Source organism: Malaclemys terrapin, chromosome 8, assembly GCF_027887155.1.
Source record: "Malaclemys terrapin pileata isolate rMalTer1 chromosome 8, rMalTer1.hap1, whole genome shotgun sequence".
NCBI lineage: Eukaryota > Metazoa > Chordata > Testudines > Emydidae > Malaclemys > Malaclemys terrapin.
Window position 1 is genome coordinate 93,843,494 of NC_071512.1, and position 20,480 is coordinate 93,863,973.

The 20,480-nt window shown below is 39.7% G+C and overlaps 1 protein-coding gene across 5 annotated transcripts in view; it reads right to left on the reverse strand.

Annotated features, from left to right (window-relative positions):
• The window catches only part of PATJ (PATJ crumbs cell polarity complex component), a 215,077-nt gene that overhangs the window by 62,999 nt on the left and 131,598 nt on the right, over positions 1-20,480 (reverse strand). For all 5 annotated transcript variants that reach the window (XM_054037446.1, XM_054037444.1, XM_054037443.1 and 2 more), the window contains exons 30-32: positions 17,396-17,487; positions 7,051-7,123; positions 2,873-2,965 (exon numbers count right to left, since the gene is read on the reverse strand). In XM_054037446.1, coding sequence (XP_053893421.1) covers positions 2,873-2,965; positions 7,051-7,123; positions 17,396-17,487 — 258 coding nt within the window. The remainder of the gene's footprint in view (positions 1-2,872; positions 2,966-7,050; positions 7,124-17,395; positions 17,488-20,480) is intronic.

Here is a 20,480-nt window from a genome sequence, read left to right on the forward strand (position 1 = left end):
CCATTAACATTGCAGAACTTCTGGGGTGGTTTGGACAATTCAAATGCACAAATTCAACCCATGAGTGCTTTGTCAATCAGGAATACAAACAAACCAATGTTAGCTTGGTGGCTGATTTCAATGCTCAAATACTATATCAACTTCTGGTTCTTTGCAAAAACTCAGTGGAGTTCCAAGTATTTGTTTGTAATGTTCAAATATTTTCAAAAAACAAATAGGTTTGCAAAAACCAAAGACTTTGTGAAGCAAAAGAAAAACAACTCCCCCAAAACAAACAAAAAAGCCATTCCTTCAATGAAAATATCTTACATAGATTATGCATAAATAGCAGGTCTCAATTAATGCACTACCTGAAGAACTATACTAAACAGTGTGGGGTGGATCAGGGCCGGCTCCAGGCACCAGCTGAGCAAGCTGGTGCTTGGGGCGGCAGATTGTTGGAGGTGGCATTCTGCCCAATCCTAGGGCGGCACGGCCACTTTTTGTTGTTGTTTTTGTTGTTGTTCTTGTTCCGCTTTGGCTGTAGGGGGCGGCGGCATGGAGAACCAGAGCGCCCTGCAGGGCAGTCCTCTTCCTTCCCTCCCCGCCGACCGGAGCGGAGCCCTTGCGGCAGGCGGCGGCGCAGCGGGAGGGGGCGCGTGGCAGCGCCCCTGCTGTAGCCCTGGCTGCCCCCCTTCTCTCTCTCTCTCTCCCTCCCTCCTCCTCCCTTCCCCCCCCCCCCAAGCCGGTCCCCCTGCACCCGCGCTCCGGCCGCGCCGCAGTTTTTTTGCTTGGGGTGGCCAAAAAGCCAGAGCTGGCCCTGGGGTGGATGGTTGGGGGTTGGGAGGCAGACAAAATGATTGTCCCAAGAAATTTTATGTTTCTGTGGGTTAGTCACTCCTCAGCATACTTAGGATTTCTCTATTTTAACCTCTAACAGAGCCTTAAAAGAAGATTAAGGCACAACCCCCAGGAATTCTAGATTTCTGATAACCCACAATCCTAACACATTAAACAACCACCACCACGTATCAACGCAGAGTTTGATATTTATTACAGCACACACTCTGACAGAGCCACATTAAACCAGAAGTTATGGATTTGATGCAGAAATTCTATAGCCTGTGTTATGCAGAGGGACAGACTAGAGGATGATAATGGTCCTTTTGATTTTAAAAATCTATGACGCTAGAATATAAATATGAGTGTGATTTACAGCCACAAGCTTTTTTCTGGGGCACGGAAGATATTGTCGAGTAGATGTGAAATCCTTGTTGCTGAGTATAGCTCCAGAGAAGGACCAGGGAGCTGCATGCAACTGCTGTACCTCAATATAGAACTGTATTTACATCTCAATCATATGAACAGGTGTAGGAAATCATACACCTGATTTTCCTCTCGCTTAGATAAATCAGGAGTTACTCACTAAAACTCAGTTGTACTACAATAGCGTGAAAACAGAATGAGGCCTGTGATGCTGGCAGACCAGGCACCAGCTCATGCCAAAGTCCCCATGTCTCCGCTGAACTCTGATATATACATAGCTGAAATCTGTCTGGCTCACTTGTGGGTTAATACTGATAGGATAGGCATTAGAATTATAAGAAAGTGTTTGGATTCTATTGAATGCTTGTGAGTTGCTGTGTTCATTAATCTGACTTGTAATATCTGCGTTCCATATTGCAATGTAATATTTGAAGGGATGTATTACGAGCCTCTATGACTGCATGAATCACCATACAGGAGAGGGCCATTAATTAGTGTGAAGAGAGAGGCTCCTTATACACCCATCTGGAAAGAGGAAACCCGTTGATACCAGACTGGCCATGGTTGGATCTTACAACTGGCAACTCCCTACATCTGGATTGAGAAATCGTCAACAAGAGTACTAAAGCAGGGGTTCTCAAACTGGGGGTCAGGACCCATCAGGGGGTTGCAAGCTGTCAGCCTCCATCCCAAACCCCGCTTTGCCTCCAGCATTTATAATGGTGTTAAATATATAAACACGTGTTTTTAATGTATAATGGGGGGTCTTGCTATGTGAAAGGGGTGTCCAGTACAATAGTTTGAGAAACACTGTACTTAAGGCTCTTAGAGTTGTTCTGCAACCCTTCTCCCACTCCCCCCCCAGAGGGGAGAGAAGTCCACTTGCATGACTTATTTTCATCAACTGAGTTTGCAACTGAGAGCATATGGCAGGAGGGGGATAAAAACACCAAACGAAAGGAACTAAGGATCTCTGTGTTGGAGGGATTTTGGAAGAGCAAGGAGTTTCTTAGGAAGGAAGAGATCCCCATCTGCTTATTCTGGGTTAACCCTAAAGGACAAATTGAGCTTGCTGGTTATAGAAGCCTCTATTACCCCTTAAAACCTAACTAATTCACCTGTCTATATTCACTTGCTTTAACCATGTAAATAACTAGCTTCCTTTTCCTATTTAATATATCTCCATATAATTTATTATAGGAATGGCTACAAGCGTTGTCTTCCATGTGAGATCCAAGGTATTGGGAAAGTGACTGGTATTTTGAGACTAGGAGTAAAATGAATATTGCTGTGATCCTTGGGTTTAAGGGCCATCTATTACAAAGATACCTCATCTGGGTGACAAGACAGACCAGAGTATCAAAGGGAAGTTCCTGTGATTTTGTTTTAGGCTGTTAATACACTTGAGGAGTTTGCACTTAATGCAGCTGGTTGGTGAAATCTAAGTTTAGGACTCATGACCAATCTGGGGTTTGTGCCCTAGTGTTTTAACAGTCTGCCCTGAGGTTGGTACTTGTGCTCTTGCACCACAGTTGGGAGTGTCCCAAACCCATTTTATGTTAGCACTTCTCAAGCTTTGAATTTTGTGGAGGACTAAACACATTTCTTTAAAGATAGTGACACTTACCATTTTGATACATTCATCATCAGTCAAGCTTTTCATGACAACTTCTGAGCTGCAATCTTCTTCACTGCTTGCATGTTCAGTGCCACTGTGATCCTGGTAAAGATTGTTTTAAAAAACAAAACAAAACGTTACCCCTAAATAGCTCATGATAAAATTAGACAGCATTTATTTGATGTGATGCTTGTTTGAAATAAGGAAGAAGATCCACAATGAACCATCACTGATTAAAATCAGTGTTACACGTTTCAGAAGGCAAGTGCTGGTCTTTATTGGTCAAGGATCAATTTACATTAGGACCACCTCTTCTTACACATCACTCCATGAATATTGAAATCAGCACTTAGGGGACAACTATTCTGACCCTACTGAGGATGAAGCTCATGAACCAGGAGGAAAAGGTGTTTTACTGAATGGTGCTCAGCTATGGAACTCCCTTCTGCAATAGGTGAAGATGAGCACATTTTCCCTCCTTTACAGCACATGCAACATACACCCTTTGCACAATAGAGGCAGTAATATGCCAGATGAGGAGTTTTCTTCCTTCTTTAGAGGTCTCACACCAAGAAGAGGCAATGGAACATACAACGCTACCATAGTTGAAGCAGAGAAAATGGTCTTACAAAAATTAAGTTTCAGCATTATTTGGTACTTGGTGCATAGATACCATGGTGACTTGTGCTTTCCACATATATACAGAGAGCATAATCATGACTGGAAAATGATGCAGCACATGCTTAAGAAAGGGCTATTGTATTTAAAAAAAACCATTCCAAACCAAGAGTACAGAAGTAGAAACTTTAGCCTCTTTTCTCTCCCTAGCAAACATGTGATATATTTTTACCTGAGAATTTTATTCCTTTTACCCAGCTCCTGAAGACGAAGGCTGTTTTTAGGGCTAGTTCCCCCCCCCCCTCTCTTTTTTTTAATCATTCAAATTAATTCAAGTCATTGCTCTATATCCGAAGCACACACTTCCTTACAAAGCAAAATTAACTATATATTACCAATCCAATTTCCTGCAAAGATCTTCACTAGCAGACTTCTTTACCAGGCTATTCTAAATTCTTGTTAGGCATTGAACAAGTAAAATGGGAATTATGCAAATGGCCATCTTGCCATCTGAAGAGGTAATCTACTTCTCTCCATTCTTTAGGAGGCTCAGTCCATTCAATATTCACAAACAATGCCTCATCCCAGTTACAAAACATTATGTAAGAGGTGGCTTTATGATATATAAAGGTTCTTGCAAACAGCTTCTATTAGACTTATACACTATATTTTGGTTTAACTAGCTCATTTTGTACCAGTACAAGTCTATTGTGGTCCTGTCCTATGGTTTCACAGAAATAAAAATGTCCCCATGTTACAGGAATGTTTGCTAGTCAGCCATTTTTCTCATTAAACTACTTCAACCAAAATGAAGAGATCAACATTAATTCTGTTTAGTAATAGTATTTTGTATTTATGTAGGCATCATAACATACTGCTAAATTATTACCTCACCCACCTTGTCTCTCCAGGCCTGTTTATAAGATACAAAAATTCTTATGCAAACTACAAGCCATACATATTGTTAAACATCTGCGTAGTCTCTCCTCTGAAAGTACATAATATGGTCTACATTTTAAGATATGAACAATTAATTTACAGCAAAAAGTGTAATATAAAGCCCTACATAATTATGACAACCATTTGAAGTATTTTTTAAAGTGGTGTCAAATGTCTGATGGATAGCCCTAGAAATCAAAATTCTGCATTTAGCCACAAAATATGTAAAAAAAAGTCCCTTCACTGCACGTAACTTTACCCATCTACTGGGTCTACCTTTAAGGGTCAAATAGCAAAAGGGACAGAATTCTTTGGTTCCTGCATAGTGGTAGATTTTGGTGATATAAAAACTTGACCATGGCAACCTGGAGTGAGACTACCAAACAGAGTTCCATGGGATATGGCACAACTATCACATGAAAACAACTTCTAGTCTGATGACTTAAATTAGAAAATGGAAAACTAGAGGTAGAAGGCTCTATACCTATCACCAGTTCCTGAGCTATTCAACCACTCAAATAAAATGACAAACCTTTCCCTCTCTCCCCCAAATGTACATTTGCACAAAGCTGCTTCAAAATTTATATTGCCTTTCAGTGAAGGTTATTAAACATGCAGCTCCACAGGAATGAACCCTTCAAGGGCAGGGTAACAGGTAATACCATGAGGGTGCAAGAACACAGCAGCTGAAGTTACTACTTGTCTTACCTTTACTATTTACCAACATGAGAAGGGAGGCGTTCTAGATATAGTGTAGGGGACAACAGCAGCTACTGAGGTCATCACAAAATGACCAAGAAAACTTTAACGTGAACTTAAAGGCTTGGTCCCTAGAAACCGCAGACGAACAAGGATTCTGGCTGCATGGACCAGGACCCAAAGGAGCATGAAGCATCAGTTCAAAAGGCAATATTCTTATTTTACAAAATAGGTAAATGAAACCCAGGGTTTTAATTAAAGAGTTCTCCTGAAACAAAAGCTAATTAATGTGGCTTTTCTGTACAGCATAATAGCACCTGAATTGCATCATGGATGTACAATAAATGGCCTTAAATGTTACTGTAACTTGAAAACTGCAAAAAGCATGCTCCAGAAGTTCCATTTAACATTGCAAAGCGTGAGCTAAGGCTGCATGATTGTAATAATGCTTATTAAAATATCAAAAAGCAAATGTACTAATGACCAGAATTTTACAATTCAAGGCTAGACCAAGCCCCAATTGACTTATTAAACCTGCTTTGCTTTATTAGCTCAAGAAGATATAGAATTAATAAGCAGCAGCAAGGCTAGCCATGTGCTATATCTACAAATAAGTACCATATTTCTCAGTTATATTATGATGATGAGACATCAAATTGATAACGATGTGGTAACATTCCAGATTGCATTGCGTAGTAAGCACATTGCATTCATAAAGCTCAAAGGGATAAAAAGAGTCACATTAGGGCTGATGCAACAACCATAATATAGAACAGCACTGTCACACCGAGGAAGCTCTTACTGTTGGAGGAGAACAAACAAACATCCATATGGTTTTAGTTGCTAAGATGCATATTATGATACTATACACTAAAACTCCATGTTAATACGTCAGATATAGTAACATACTGTCATTTCCACTACAGAAATGTAGTATACAGCATGGCGGTAAATCACATACATAGTCTAATAGCTAGGTCACAGGACTGGGAATCAGGAGTCCTGGGTTCTATTCCTGGTCATGCCAAACAGACAAGTTATTTCACCGTGCCTGTTTCCCCTTACACCCTTGGCTATCTAGATTGAAAGCTTTTAGGAGCTGGGATGATCTTGCACCATGTAACTGTATGATGCTCAGTGCAACAGGGCCCTCAATCATTGTTGGGACCTACCTCTCTACTGTAATGCAAATAATAAATATGGAAATAGTTCTATTGCAGGGGTCGGCAACATTTGGGACGCGGCTCGCCAGGGTAAGCACCCTGGCGGGCCGGGCCAGTTTATTTACCTGCTGATGCGGCAGGTTCAGCCAATCGTGGCCCCCCCACTGGCCGCGGTTCGCCGTCCGGGCCAATGGGGGCGGCGGGAAGCGGCGCGGGCGAGGGAATCAAAACCTGGTGGGACGTCTTGGCCTTAGTATGCCTGCAGGGGCCCCCACGAGAATATAGTATTCTATAGTAAAGCAACTTTTTTTATGGAAGGGGCCCCCGAAATTGCTTTGCCCCAGGCCCCCTGAATCCTCTGGGCGGCCCTGCTTGGCCTTCACTTACAAGATGTCTCCCTGCATGTCTCCCACAGAAAATGCCAATTTCTTCACTGGGAGGATCCTCAGATTTCACTTGTGTTCCAGGCAACATCTCCCCACCACAAAACTTTCAACTTTCTCAAAAATAATCGTGACAGGAGACAGCAAGGCTTTCATTCAATGATTTATTTTCCTGCTGTATCACAGTAACTAAGACAATATCTTGTCACCTAGCACCATGCCAATTGTTTCATTTAAAAAACAAGGGAAAACACACACATTTGATCCAGTTCCTACCTAATGCATATTAGCTTTCAGGGATTAATCAGACAAGGTGTTTGAATGTATATTGTACTAATTATGATTAATCTAAAATAGTAAACCCTAATCAAAAAACACATCTTACCTCAATGGAAGACTGGGAGCTTGAAGGTAATGGGAAAGGAGTAACAGCCATTTGGTTAACTGCATCTCCATTTCTATGAAACATCAAAAGAGGCAGAATCAGTTTATTACACATTCAGACACAAAGGCTAAACTATTTTTTAAGTTGGTCCTTGCCTCATGTACTATGTTTTTTTTTTTTTAGGTACAGTTTATTAGTAAAATATATCTTATGTAAAAACATTAGGAGCCTAGAAAAGCACACTTTTCACTTCTGTTTGCATCCCTTATTAGTTAATATATGATCATAGCACATACTTGGGAAATAATTTAATTTATGTTCAATAGGGTTTGAGCAATTCAATAGTATTAGAGAACAGTAAATGGGAAATGAAAATACAACCTTTAAAAAGTGTTTTGCATGGGTATTTATTTTCCTGCTCATAAAAACATTTCAAAATCCCTTCAGAAAAGGGCTCCTAGTATCTATCCATCGCATGTCTAATGCACTCACCTATCAGGCATATAGGTATTACTATTGTATCTACTACCTGTGTTAGTAAAATAGCTTTTTCTTTTCAGTTCATATTTGCTGTATACATTTCTGAAAATCTGAAACAAACTTACCATTATTTTAATGAGGGATGGGGAATCAGTTAATACAAAACACTAAATCCATTATGTATTAATGCATTGTTCTTCAAAGATAATCCTTAAATAATAATTTGAAGTATCTTTTTCCTCTTGGATGACTATGTGCTCCTAAAACAACTGACTACTTTGCAACTATCAAAGATGTTTTTATGGAAGGCTGACAGATATTCGTTCTGCCTTGCTAGAGGATGTCTTGAGTGACATTCAAAATTGGCTGAAGAAATTAGGTAAACACCTTTGTGATCTTAATAAAACATAACCAAGGAGACTGTAGCTAACGCTGTTATATTGTTTTAAAGAAGTATTTGACATACAGAAAAAAAGGGAGAGTTCCAGTTTTGCTTTTAAAAAGCTGTACAAATGAAACAACAAAAATGTTTTTATTATTTATATTACAACAGTGCAGAGAGGCTCCAAATGAGTTCAGGACCCCATTATGCTACGTGCTCCATAACCATAGCCTGTAAGCTCATTGGGACTGTTTAAATAGACAAGACAGATAAAAGGAAACATCATCATTCCCACTTTATAGACAGAGGATTGAGATTATGTGACACGACCAAGGTCACACAAGAAACCTGTGGTAGCTCCAGGACTTGAACCCAGATCTCCCACATTCCAGTGTCTTAAGCACAAGATTTTCTTTCCTTTAATTACAGAAATAAGACATTAGACAAATGTACATTATAAAATCACTTTTAGAATGTAAATGTCTGGAGGAAAAACATGGGTATGGTTTGTCAATTATCCCTCAAAGGGTTAAACATGTAAATCCAGGATAGCCCGATTACTCAGACAGAAAGACAATGCTAGATCAACACCCCTCAGTAGAGCAGAAGATGGTGAACGCAATCATAAGCATTTGAACTGATAAATCCTACATGCACAGGTTGGTGAATTCATTTACTTTATCTTCAACCAAGCAGCCATGCTGTTAAAAAAAAAAAAAAAAAGTCTCTATATTGATCATGATCACTTTTAGGCTCTCTCAGCCTCTCCTTCTGGCCATCCTCAAAGCTTCGCAGCACTCAGAAAATATGCTAATATCTGCGCTCCAATGACCCGTGTCACCAATTCACGCATGCAGGAGGCCATGGCAGAAATCTGACGTAAGAAGCAGCATCAGATTTTCTTATCTTCACATCACGATTTCCAAGCATGTATTACTGTACCAGAACAGCATATTAGGCAAGGACATTTCTTCCTGCTTTTGTTTTCACAATGGTACACTGCAATTACATGGCAGTTCTCACATATGAGAATTAATCAGCAAATCTAAGATGTCTAAGAAACCTAGCAATTTTTGCCTACTATTAATTCAGGTTATACAGCTTCCCCCGCCCCCCCCCCCCCCGCAATGGATAAAGTCTTACATAAGCACTAATAGCATGAAAGTTAGCATAATCTACAGCTCATGATGCAAAATGTATAACCTAATGGTAATGCATTCATCTTAATCTTTGTGAGAAATGCTGTTATAACTCTAAAACATTGCTAAACATAAATCTTAATATCAATATTATAACATTGTTTTTACTTACATAAAATAGTTTCTACTGAACTTACATACAGTATCATCAGGTTTACAAATGTATGTCATTTTAAACAAATGATCATTTTTATTCCATATAATAAGAAATTACAATCATTCCTGAGGGGGGGGGGGGGAAAACAGGGTTGCAAAAAGTCACAATTTGTAATCTATCCCTGTTATAACTGTACAAATTCAAACACTTTAATACTTCTTCAATGGAGACTGCTTCAAAGTGGGAACATATTTTAAAATCACAGTGCTAATAATAAATTGCTTTTTGCACTCCACTCCCAGAAATTTCCTTGATTAAAACAGGAATTTATTTAAAATGAAAATGAATTATCATCGTCTTTTGATGTTGGAGCAGATGCTTAGTGGTCTGAGCATCACGTTTGAATTGCAGTGGTTGCAAATGAAAATTCAGCACATGAGCCATTCGTTACTATGGTTACCACTAAGAAACCTGTTCTAAGATACCACCTCATGCAAAATATTGCCCAACATCAACTTGTGCATAGATTTCCTGGAAGCACATGTTCACATCTCACCAGGGTCGAGACAGTCCTTCATTTTTTCAAGGTCAAAGCAACTTTCATGCAATTTACACACTATGCTCGTCTTGACGATATAACCTAAAAAACTAAATGTCTCTCCATTTTGCAAGGATGTTAAACATCCCATAATTTTATGCCAGTGTCCTTATTCCAACTCTCCTCCATAGTTTGTGTAGGATGCTGCGTGCATATTGTCCACCCGATTGTTGAACTCACACCAAAGACGTGTCTGCATTTCAGTGGTGTTGTACGTCTATATGATGTGAAGCACTTTAGGATGGAAGGCTCCCCAGGTTTTCACTTTAGTCAGAGGTAAAAGAGTGCTGACTGGTTACGTCAATAGCAGTCACTATCTCATAGTGCTGAAGCGATAAGAAACTCAGTGCAAAGGATCAAGGCAAGCCGGACTGAAGCCAATGCATAAGTGGCAGAAAGCTTGCACTTTTGGCAAGGGCAGTTCTCTCCCACATGCCTGTTTGAGCAAGTTACCATACTTCCCTCCTCTTCACCACACTAAGTATAAACCATTAGACATTCCTCTACCTAACAGGAAGCAAATTTGTGTGTGTGTGTGTGTGTGTGTGTGTGTGTATACATATACACACACACACACACACACACACACACACACACACACACACCAGCAAAGAGTCACTAGACGGACAGTTGTTAGACAGAAGTGGTCAGGCTGATAGAGGGGCATATTGCTTCTAACAACTGTCCCCCCAGTGACTCTTTGCTATTATGCATCAGCTTGAAAGATTTTTTCCTACTGCATTGGGAGATATACCTATTTCCATAGAACTGGAAGGGACCTTGAAAGGTCATCAAGTCCAGTCCCCTGCCTTCACTAGCAGGACCAAGTACTGATTTTTGCCCCAGATCCCTGAGTGGATAGAGCTCACAACCCCAGGTTTAGCAGGCCAATGCTCAAACCACTGAGCTATCCCTCCCCCGCTCATCCTTTGCCCTTTTTTTCCAGTCTACACTTAACTAGCTGCTTATTTTATGACAATCATTTAAAAATGAACATTTAATCTGGGCTGCAGGGTAGGCTGGGTCATTGCAATCTTAAAAATAAGAGAATGAATGTCTTAACTTCCTGGACATATGGACTTGCTCATCATATATAAAGTACCAAAACAGGAGAAGCCTAGGAGGAAGTTAAAAAAAATATATGGGGGAATGGGAGAATTTCAAACCTGGAAATAAAGTGTTTGGCATCAGCCCATTTTTGATCTTTTCTGGAAAGCAAAGCCCGACAGAATCTCCCAACAAAAATACCTTAAAATATTTTAGATATCAGAGTAAAATTTCCACTACTCTTCCAGATTACTGTCAAGTAACATTTCAAAATTTGTCTGGCAAACTGCACCCACTGGGGGCTAAGGCTGGGTATGTCAAAAAAGCCTCAGGAAACTAGCTGCTTTATTCTTACTGAATTTCCAATGGGATTTGAGCACCTCTCTCTTCTAGGCTCCTTTGAAAATCCCAGCCAAGATAGTTATTGTTTCCAGTACTTGGGATTCACAAAGACAAGCCCCATTTGCCATACTAGCTAGAAAACAGCATTGCCTACCACTCAATATAGTACAATGCTTGAATTGAGCTCTGCTTCCCCAAAAGATTATACTTTACAATGCTCAGGTGATTTAAAAAAAAAAAAAACCCAACAACAAACTATGTTTACAGGCTGAATGTCTTCCAGTTTGTTATTGGAGAAAGCCAAGCAATACCAACATGTGCTGAATCTAAATAAAAACCACAGTGATAATACAACTATGAACTTTTCATGTGCTATTACAAGTTTATGTAACTAACTAACAAGGCTGTTGGGAAACAGTGCTGCATTAAGGCCTGTGTTTTGGAGTTTGGCCAGAAACAGCTTGTCAACTTTATAGTGGAAAAGATCACAAATTAGCGTGAAAAACTTTCTAATACAAGGGGACTTCTATGTTCCTCATTGCAATTACAGCAATTTGTCTAAACAGCAAAAGTTTCGGGAACGGGCGGTAATGCAGTTTTTAACACTATCTAGAGGTGAGAAAATATCACACAAGTTTTTCATACTGCACTTTAGTTTTTGAGCTGGGATTTGTTTCTTGGTACAAATGGAAAGGCTGAAGACACCTTGTATTTCTTCTATGGTCATGACTGGCTCATCCAACCCTATACATGCAATAAAATGTCTAAGCCCTTCATCTCATTTTACAACCCATTCACTCTCATCCACTGGACCCTGAGGGATCCATTATGCCTCATTTCTGTGGTTGGTTCTTTAGGTGTTGTCAGTACCAGTTAGGGTGACCAGATGTCCTGGCTATACATAACCCAATTCCACTGTAAGGAAAGCTCACAACTAGGGACCACACTGGAAAGTCAAACACTATCCACTATTGCTGCTGCTTCTACTTGAGTTTATTACATTGGATGAATCGCTATTCTTGGGGCTGTTGATTCTCATCACCTGTATAATATACCAATCTATAGGGTCCCATATGACATCCAACTGGAGAACGGGCAAGTTCATCTGCTTTGAAGTTGCTATTCTGTGCAACTTAATGTTTGATCACTTCAGTTATTTAGTTCTGACTTTCTGGTACAACAAGGTAAGGTGGAGCTGTACCAGAAACTCCTAACAAGAGAAACTTTATAGATAAAATTCTTTGCTATCTGTGGGTGACTCATCCCCAGTTTTCAACCATAATAAATGCAATAACACTCCGCTCTCTCCAGATCCTTAATGCTGAGAGGGACACAGCTGAAGTCATCCAAGCAGCAAACCCATCGGCACAGTTTGCAGTCATTAATACGGTCACCGCTTACATTTTTAGCTGAAAAAGCTGTTGTATGTGCAGACAGAAAAGATGCATCGAGACTCAAGATGTCTATAGCTCTTCAATCCCAATATGGTTAGCAACGAGGTATGAGTTAGCTGTGTTTCAATATTTTCATTGAAATATTATGGGGAAGAGATTTAAGAAAAAGCCTTGAAAAGAAGTGAGCAAACAAGCTTCCAAAGACCTGTTAAATTGAACCACTTCTGGGGCTGACAGAATTTGGAAGCTGTGTCATCACATGAAAAAACAGCGTATACGCATACAAACGGAGACACAATCACATACCAAAAAGAGTTTATAGTCTAAATAAGAAAAGATAAACAACCCAGTAGAAAGGGGAGGGACATGGGGATTTTTTTTAATGAGACAATAGAGAAGAGGGTTTCAGGAAATAGAATGATGATGATTGGGCCCAGAACAGTTTATATTAAATAGCTTATGGTTTCTTGTATAATATAGTCTAACTAGACTTCGAGCCTGTAACATTTGTTTTTTGCAGGATTCTGAAACAAACTTTTGTAGTGTATTTGGTTTACTTACAGGGTGAGTGTACATCTAGACACAGTGAGTTTGCGGTTGTTTCCCCCCCCCCCCCCCCCCCTCTTTTACTGCCTACTCATTGCAGCTGCTGCTCTGTTTGCTAACCACACTTTCCTCTGAAGAGGCTTTCTTTCCATTAATATTTGAAAGGGTGCTCAGGTCAAGCAGACAGATACATCCATTGTCAATGCACCATAATATAATGTAGACAGCAGTGACAAGACACTTGTTCTGCTGAAGTCTAAAGACATTACACATGTTTATAACCTGGAAAACAACTTTTAAAATGACACCTTTTCTAGCCCAAGGAACAAATTCAATGGCTACAGCAAATCCAATTCAGGGCATGTAGTTGAGCAACTGTTATTTTTAAAAAGAAGCTCTTCTCATTCCAGTGGATTCATTCATAGATGACCAAAACTGGGAAAAAAAAGGAAGATTGAGGCAAGCACTTCTATTGCCTTTATAGATGAATATCTTTTAAATGTGATCCAAAACACATGCTAGAAATTTTCAAATCCAAAGTGACTCTGCAGCAAGTGAGATACCTTTATGAGGAGCCTTGTGATATTTTTAATTACAGAAAGTTCAAAGAAACGTGTGTCTGATCGATGCAGTGTGGCGGATTTCGCAAGCAATCTGCTCTTCTGAGACATGGCCCGACAGTCAGCACTAAATCTAGTTCTGGGGTTCAGTTTCCTATGTTCTGCTTCAGCCTCTGGAGCTTTCACACCAGACACACATTCCACATGCAATTAACTAATGGAGAGTGAGTTGTCGTATGTGACATTTAATTTTCAATGGCTGGGGAAAGTTACACAGGAGCTGCAGGCAAAGTCATTAATCTCCCCTGAATCCTCTGCACTGCCAAGTACAGTGACTCATTCTTCATTGCTCTAACTCAGCTCTTCCATTATATTTGTGTATACTGTGCCTCAAAGACAGATGTGTGAGTATAAACACACACAAATGTGTTTATACATCAATTACAATATGTATTTATGAATAAATTATATAAATTATAGGATATGCCACACAAATATATATGGGTTAGAAGTCCATGTAATCAATTGGTATGGGCATAATTAAATGAGGCAAGCCACAACTAGACTAGACACATTTGTCCTAAATTAATCATTCCTGAGTATTAAAGTGTATACAGCTAGAACTGTGTGCAAGAGACAGTCCTCACTCTAATGATACCTCCTCCCCGCAAATTATAACAATGGAAGCTCTAATTAGGCTGGGACTATGGTGGAGGAAGTTAGGATGTCTTAATACATTTACAGCCAGAATAATATACAGAGTTTTCCTGCTTAGAATTGAAGTATATCTGGTCAGAAGTTTTCCAGTGGAACATTTTTCTGTCAGAGAATGTTGATTTGGCAAAAATCAAAAGGTTCCACAAGAATGTGTTGATTTTGATCAATCTTTTGAGGGAAACCAGGCAAGTTTCACTGGTTTCCTGACAGCTTCTTTGCACACCTCCCCAGTTCCTTGGCAACATGGGCTCACTGGCTGCTGCAGAGCTGGAAAGGCTGGAGAGCTGGGACCGGAAATTTTTGAAAAACTCCATCTCGGTCCCTCCCAGTGAAAATCTCACATCTCTCACTGTTTGGTCTGATTTGGAATCTCCCCCGGCCACCTCTCCAAAATGAAAGCGTTTTTGCAGGACAGAAATTTCAGTTCCTGAGCAGATCTAAACATAAGAAATACACCCATCTTTGATCCCTAGGAACTGAAAGATACATATAATGGTCCTTGGTGCATTGCAGTATCTCATTCCCTCCCCCACATAACCACCACAAAGGTGGCCTTATTCCCTCCTTGAGTCCAATTTGCTGCATACCTCTTTAAAAATGAGCCCGTCCCCAGCTTTCTAGCCCCATCAAAAGCCACTCAGAAGAAATCACTTCCCATATCAAGCAAGAAGCCTCATACTCCCACCTGCCTACTCTCCCCAAGGGGCTCTCTCTTCAAGACTGAACTTTTCTGGGTTCCATGAAAAGTTCTCTATTTCTAACAGTGAAGTCAGCTGCCTAACCCGTTCTGAGAGCTGGTTGGAACTCATCACAGACAGCCTAACCTGGCCTTTCCTCCCAGTGGCCAAACCCATCCTCCTCCAGCATCCCTTTGTGGCCTATATATATAAACCCTAGAAATTAGCCATTCTGCATGGGAACTGCTTAGTTTTCTATGGGTTTGTAGCAGGCCAAGTAAAACCAAAGAGTCCTACAGAAGCTACAAGGAGTGATTTCAAGAGAAAGAGCATTTCCCTCTATTCGGCATTGGTGAGGCCTCATCTGGAGTATTACGTCCAATTTTGGGCCCCACACTACAAGAAGAATGTGGAAAAACTGGAAAGAGTCCAGCAGAGAGCAACAAAAATTATTAGGGGTCTGGAGCACATGATTTATGAGGAGAGGCTGAGGGAACGGGGATTATTTAGTCTGCAGAAAAGAAGAATGAGAGGGGATTTGATAGCTGCTTTTAACTACCTGAAAGGGGGTTCCAAAGAGGATGGATGTAGACTGTTCTCAGTGATAGCAGATGACAGAAAAAGGAGTACTGGTCTCAAGTTGCAGTGGGGGAGGTTTAGGTTGGATATTAGGAAACATTTTTTCACTAGGAAGGTGGTGAAGCACTGGAATGGGTTACCTAGGGAGGTGGTGGAATCTCCTTCCTTAGAGGTTTTTAAGGTCAGGCTTGACAAAGTCCTGGCTGGGATGATTTAGTTGGGAATTGGTTCTGCTTTGAGCAGGGGACTGGACTAGATGACCTCCTGAGGTCCCTTCTAACCCTGATATTCTATGATTCTATGATTTCCCTTCCCAGTCAGGCCAGATTAAGTCACAGGCATGTGCATACACAACATAAACATTTGACAACACGAGAATCCTAGTTTCTAGACCCGATGGCTACAGAAGAAAGCATGAAACCATGAATGATGCAATGATGCCATTTGCAGGCAGCTTGAAACCAGAGCTCTAAGACAGTGGCTCTCAAACTTTTTTTTTTTTTTTTTTTTTTACTGGTGACCCCTTTCACATAGCAAGTCTCTGAGTGCGACCCCACCATATAAATATATAAAAAAGTGTTTTTAATTTAACACCATTATAAATGCTGGAGGCAAAGCAGGGTTTGGGATGGAGGCTGACAGCTCGTGACCCCCCCATGTAATAACCTCGCAACCCCCAGTTTGAGACCCCCTGCTCTACGAGGTGTGAACTGCCCCCTGCATCTCTCAGACTTCCACAAAGTTATTGTTAAGGAACTGCTGAGGCTGGTGACATCATCTGCAGTGACATCACCAGAGGGTGGAACCTCGGGGGGGAGTTGGTCAGGGTGACATTTGGAGAGTGGATCTTGAGAAGGGAGGTCTGGGAAGGTTGACAGGGCAGTCACAGGGAACAGGGAGTTGGAGGGTCAGACAGAAGGTCTAGATAGACTTGCCTGGAGAAGGTGGCTCACTTAATAAGGGTTAGCAGAGCTCTGAGGAGGAAACCTGAAGAGAGCTCAGCTTGGTGTCCCTAGCCCCCAGAAGCTTCCCATATAGGTAGATTGCGGTGGGCTCTGGAGGGCAGAGTTTCTCAGAAAAAGTGACGGACACGCAGGTCCTGGCACAGTATGTATGTATATTTGTAAATAATTAAGACACTCAAGGTAGAGTTACATAGACCTGGTAAGTTGAGCAGTTTCTGTGTATAAAACTATTTCTTTAATGCTTCCAACTCCATGTTAGATTATAGTTGTCCTTAGTGTAATAAATAAGATGCTTTGTTTGCACTAACTCTAAGACTAAGCCTGATAGGTGTCTAAATAACTTAGTAGCACATAACTGCTACTTCTCAAAGTGATGCTACATAATAACCAACACATGCTAGAGTGTATTTCTGGGTTTCCAGTTCCTAGGGAGAAACGATTAAACCTTTTAACTGTAAATCTAAGAGAGACAAAGAGTGAATACTTGGTGTACATAATGGTGGCAGCAAAGGTACCAGATAAACAGTCACTAAGCATCTGTGTCAGCTGTTCACCAGAGGGTGAGCAGGCCATCACAGTTATCCTTGGAAAGATATTTTAAAAAACATTACAGAGATCTTCTCAACAATGCTCAGAAACGTGGTTAAGAAAAATATTATCTTATTTCAAAGGAAACTGAAGGGGGCTCAGCATCTCTGAAAATGAGGCTATTAATGTACGGGCTCAACTACAACTAGATGTTTTGATGAGAACTGGTCTTACCGTATGAAAACCAACTTGACCTTTGACGGAGCAGTCTTAATTATTGCAGAGGCATTTTGGTGGCTTCTTCCATACAATATCTGATTGTTTATCTGTTAAAAAGAATGGGGAAAAAATGGTTCATGTACAAATGTATTTAATTAAAACTAAAGCTAAATATGTATTGTTTTGAACTTAATTATAGTGCATAATCCAACACTTCAAAGATGATGACAGGCTAAAAGGAAGATGAAGCGATAGAGAGAAAATGAGGGGCGCATGAAATATAAATCCCATTGCCTATGAGGATCTTAAAAATAGGCATATCAGCATTGCACATTACATTTTTACTTTCCTTTTAGTAAGACATCAGTATGCCGGAAGAGGTTTCAAGCACAAATGCACTGTGGTAAGATAGTGTATGAAGAAGCATACAGGAGAAAGTAAACAACGCTAACCTCTGTCAGTGCACTCACTCGAAATTCAATTTTGATTTGGACAATCCAGGCTATTATCTTGCCATCAGTTCATGTGCAGGAGAAGGGCAGGATGTGATACTTAATTCAGAGGTAACACTTTATAATACTAATTTAGCTTTTCTATCATTTCTCTTATGGAAAAAATAGATATGGAATTTATTTGAAGAATACCCTATTTCTCCATCAGGATTTCAAGATAGACCATGAAGCTGTAGCTTCAAGATTGAGAAAAATGCTAATTTTCTACAGTTTAGTCACTCTTATTTTCAAAGCAATATATATATTTTATACTGAATTAATATTGCCAAGCTGAAAGTATTCCAGGAGAGCTGTAAAATGATTAACATGTTGCATAATGCTTAATACAAGAAATGAGCAGCTTCATAGTGAATTAAGTTTTGCCTATACTAGTGGCTATTTCCATCACTCAGTACAAATGAGACAGAGAATTCCTACACTGCTCAAACCTTTGTTAAATAAAGAAAATAAACAATGTCTGGTGTTCAGAGTCAAATTAATGATCATCTATGGCAAGTTCTAAAAAAATTCAACATGAGAAATGTTATCTAAAATTGACTTCTAACACAGCTTTTAACAGCTGATCCTAAACTGTGGCCTACAGGTCAATAGTGATCAAGTTGCACTTGCTAGTCACATGATGCTGACTCTTTTCTCCATCTGAGGACAACAAAAACCCATGATACATTTTAAAAGACATTCATTTTCTGTTGTTGGGGTTATTTTCCAAGGGGAAATCAACAGGTAAATATTCTTCAAATGGTTAAAGTAATCCAGCAACAAATTGTATGACAATCATATCCATATTTTACAAATACTCCTGCAAAATATATTTCTTATTTCCCCTCCCCCCTCCCCACTTCATTTCCTCACCACCCTTTCAAAAGTTTGATATTTGGGAGTGCCTAAATATATTTGCATAGTAAGATCTGATTCTGCTTTCCTTGTATACTCCAAAGTCCCTCTGAGGTCAATAGCAATTTGAGATACACAGAACATGAAAGGATCAGGCACTAAGGAAATAACACTACCCCAAAGTTTGAAGAGCTTCAAGTTATTATTATTTGCAATTACCACACAAGGAGATACAGTTCTGGAGGTGGTATACTAAACTCAAAGGTAAAATTTAAGAAATTGGCAAAAAGGGAATACTTCCATAGAGACATTCAGAGTTCAAATTAGCAGATTAATTTGTGATAAATTTTTTTCTCAATTTAAAAAAAATATTCACTAGCGATAACATATCTGTTTTATAAATAGTTTGGATTTAGTAGAATTGCCATCAATTTTTCTTAACAACTGCCTATTTAGATTAGAATTTATATTTCTTACACTGGTTAAATTAATCCTACTTTGCAAATGTATCAGAGTCCAAAATTTAATTAGCTGGAGTTACGTTACAATTATTTTAATTATCCAAAAATGAAAATGTAGTCAAAGTAATATATTTCCCTTGAGGTTTTCAACTATCCCATGTAGTTATTCTTCAGTGACAGCCTAAATTAATTTTTTTTTTTTTTTATTAAAGAAAAGGGTTTCTTTTGGAAAGAAAATTTATTATGTTAGCTGCTCAGATACCCCAGTGATGAAGGATTATATAAAATCCTACAGAAATGGAACTGCAAGAGAACCTCTAGAATTTCAACAAGGGCCACCTTTTTGAACTCTTTTCAATGGGAGACATGTCAGAGCCACAAAATACGGTAGGATATTTACCATACTTTATTTTGTGGGAATCAAAACCCACAGCCAGCTACTTGGAAACTATGTTTGATTTTCTGCATTACAGTTTGCTTATGTTAAATGTTTTCTTTTGCTGCTATGCTTAACAATAACTTCAGAAAGTTCCATTATCCCTAAAACAAAAAAACAAAAACTAAGTAGATATGAACATAGTGACTCAATGGGCTCTCTACATGGATTTTTTTTTTAAAAAAAAACACGTCTTCTTGAAAAGATCAAGACATCACAGAGAGAGAAAAAATTGTGTCATCACCTGGTTATGATGGTTATCAGGTCAGTAGGCACAGGTTTTTATTCTGTCACTATGGCAATAGTTATGTTGTTTTAGGACGTGCTTGCTGAGTCCAGGCAGCATCCAGTGCATAGCAACTGGTGTACTATAGATTTGGGCAACTGAAGTTTTATCTGATGGTTTCACAAGCTTAAGAAGTATCTCACATTGTATTCACTTGCTTAAATCTGTAAATGACATGCAAGTCCATAACTGTCTACCAACAACCACTGCAGCAAGCTTTACCACCGTGGCCCCTACTCCCACCATCTCCTGGGACTCCAACACTGTTTGGCCATTGTTGTTCTGATCCTGAGAGACTGGGCCAAACAGAGGGACTCAGATGACATCACTTCCTCCAATGGATCTTCTAGGGTCTGAAAGCCAGAGTCTCAAATCCTGTTCACTTTACTAACAGGAATAATTCTATTTAATCACTGGGACTACCTGCTTGTGTAAGGAGAGCGGGCTCTGGCCTCACATCTTTTTCTTCTGAAAGAGTAGGAGGATAGGGCTGAACCTATTGTATAAATATAAATATTTTCCCACTCAGTGTATAGCTATAGATACACCCTAAAAATACTTTTTTTGGGAA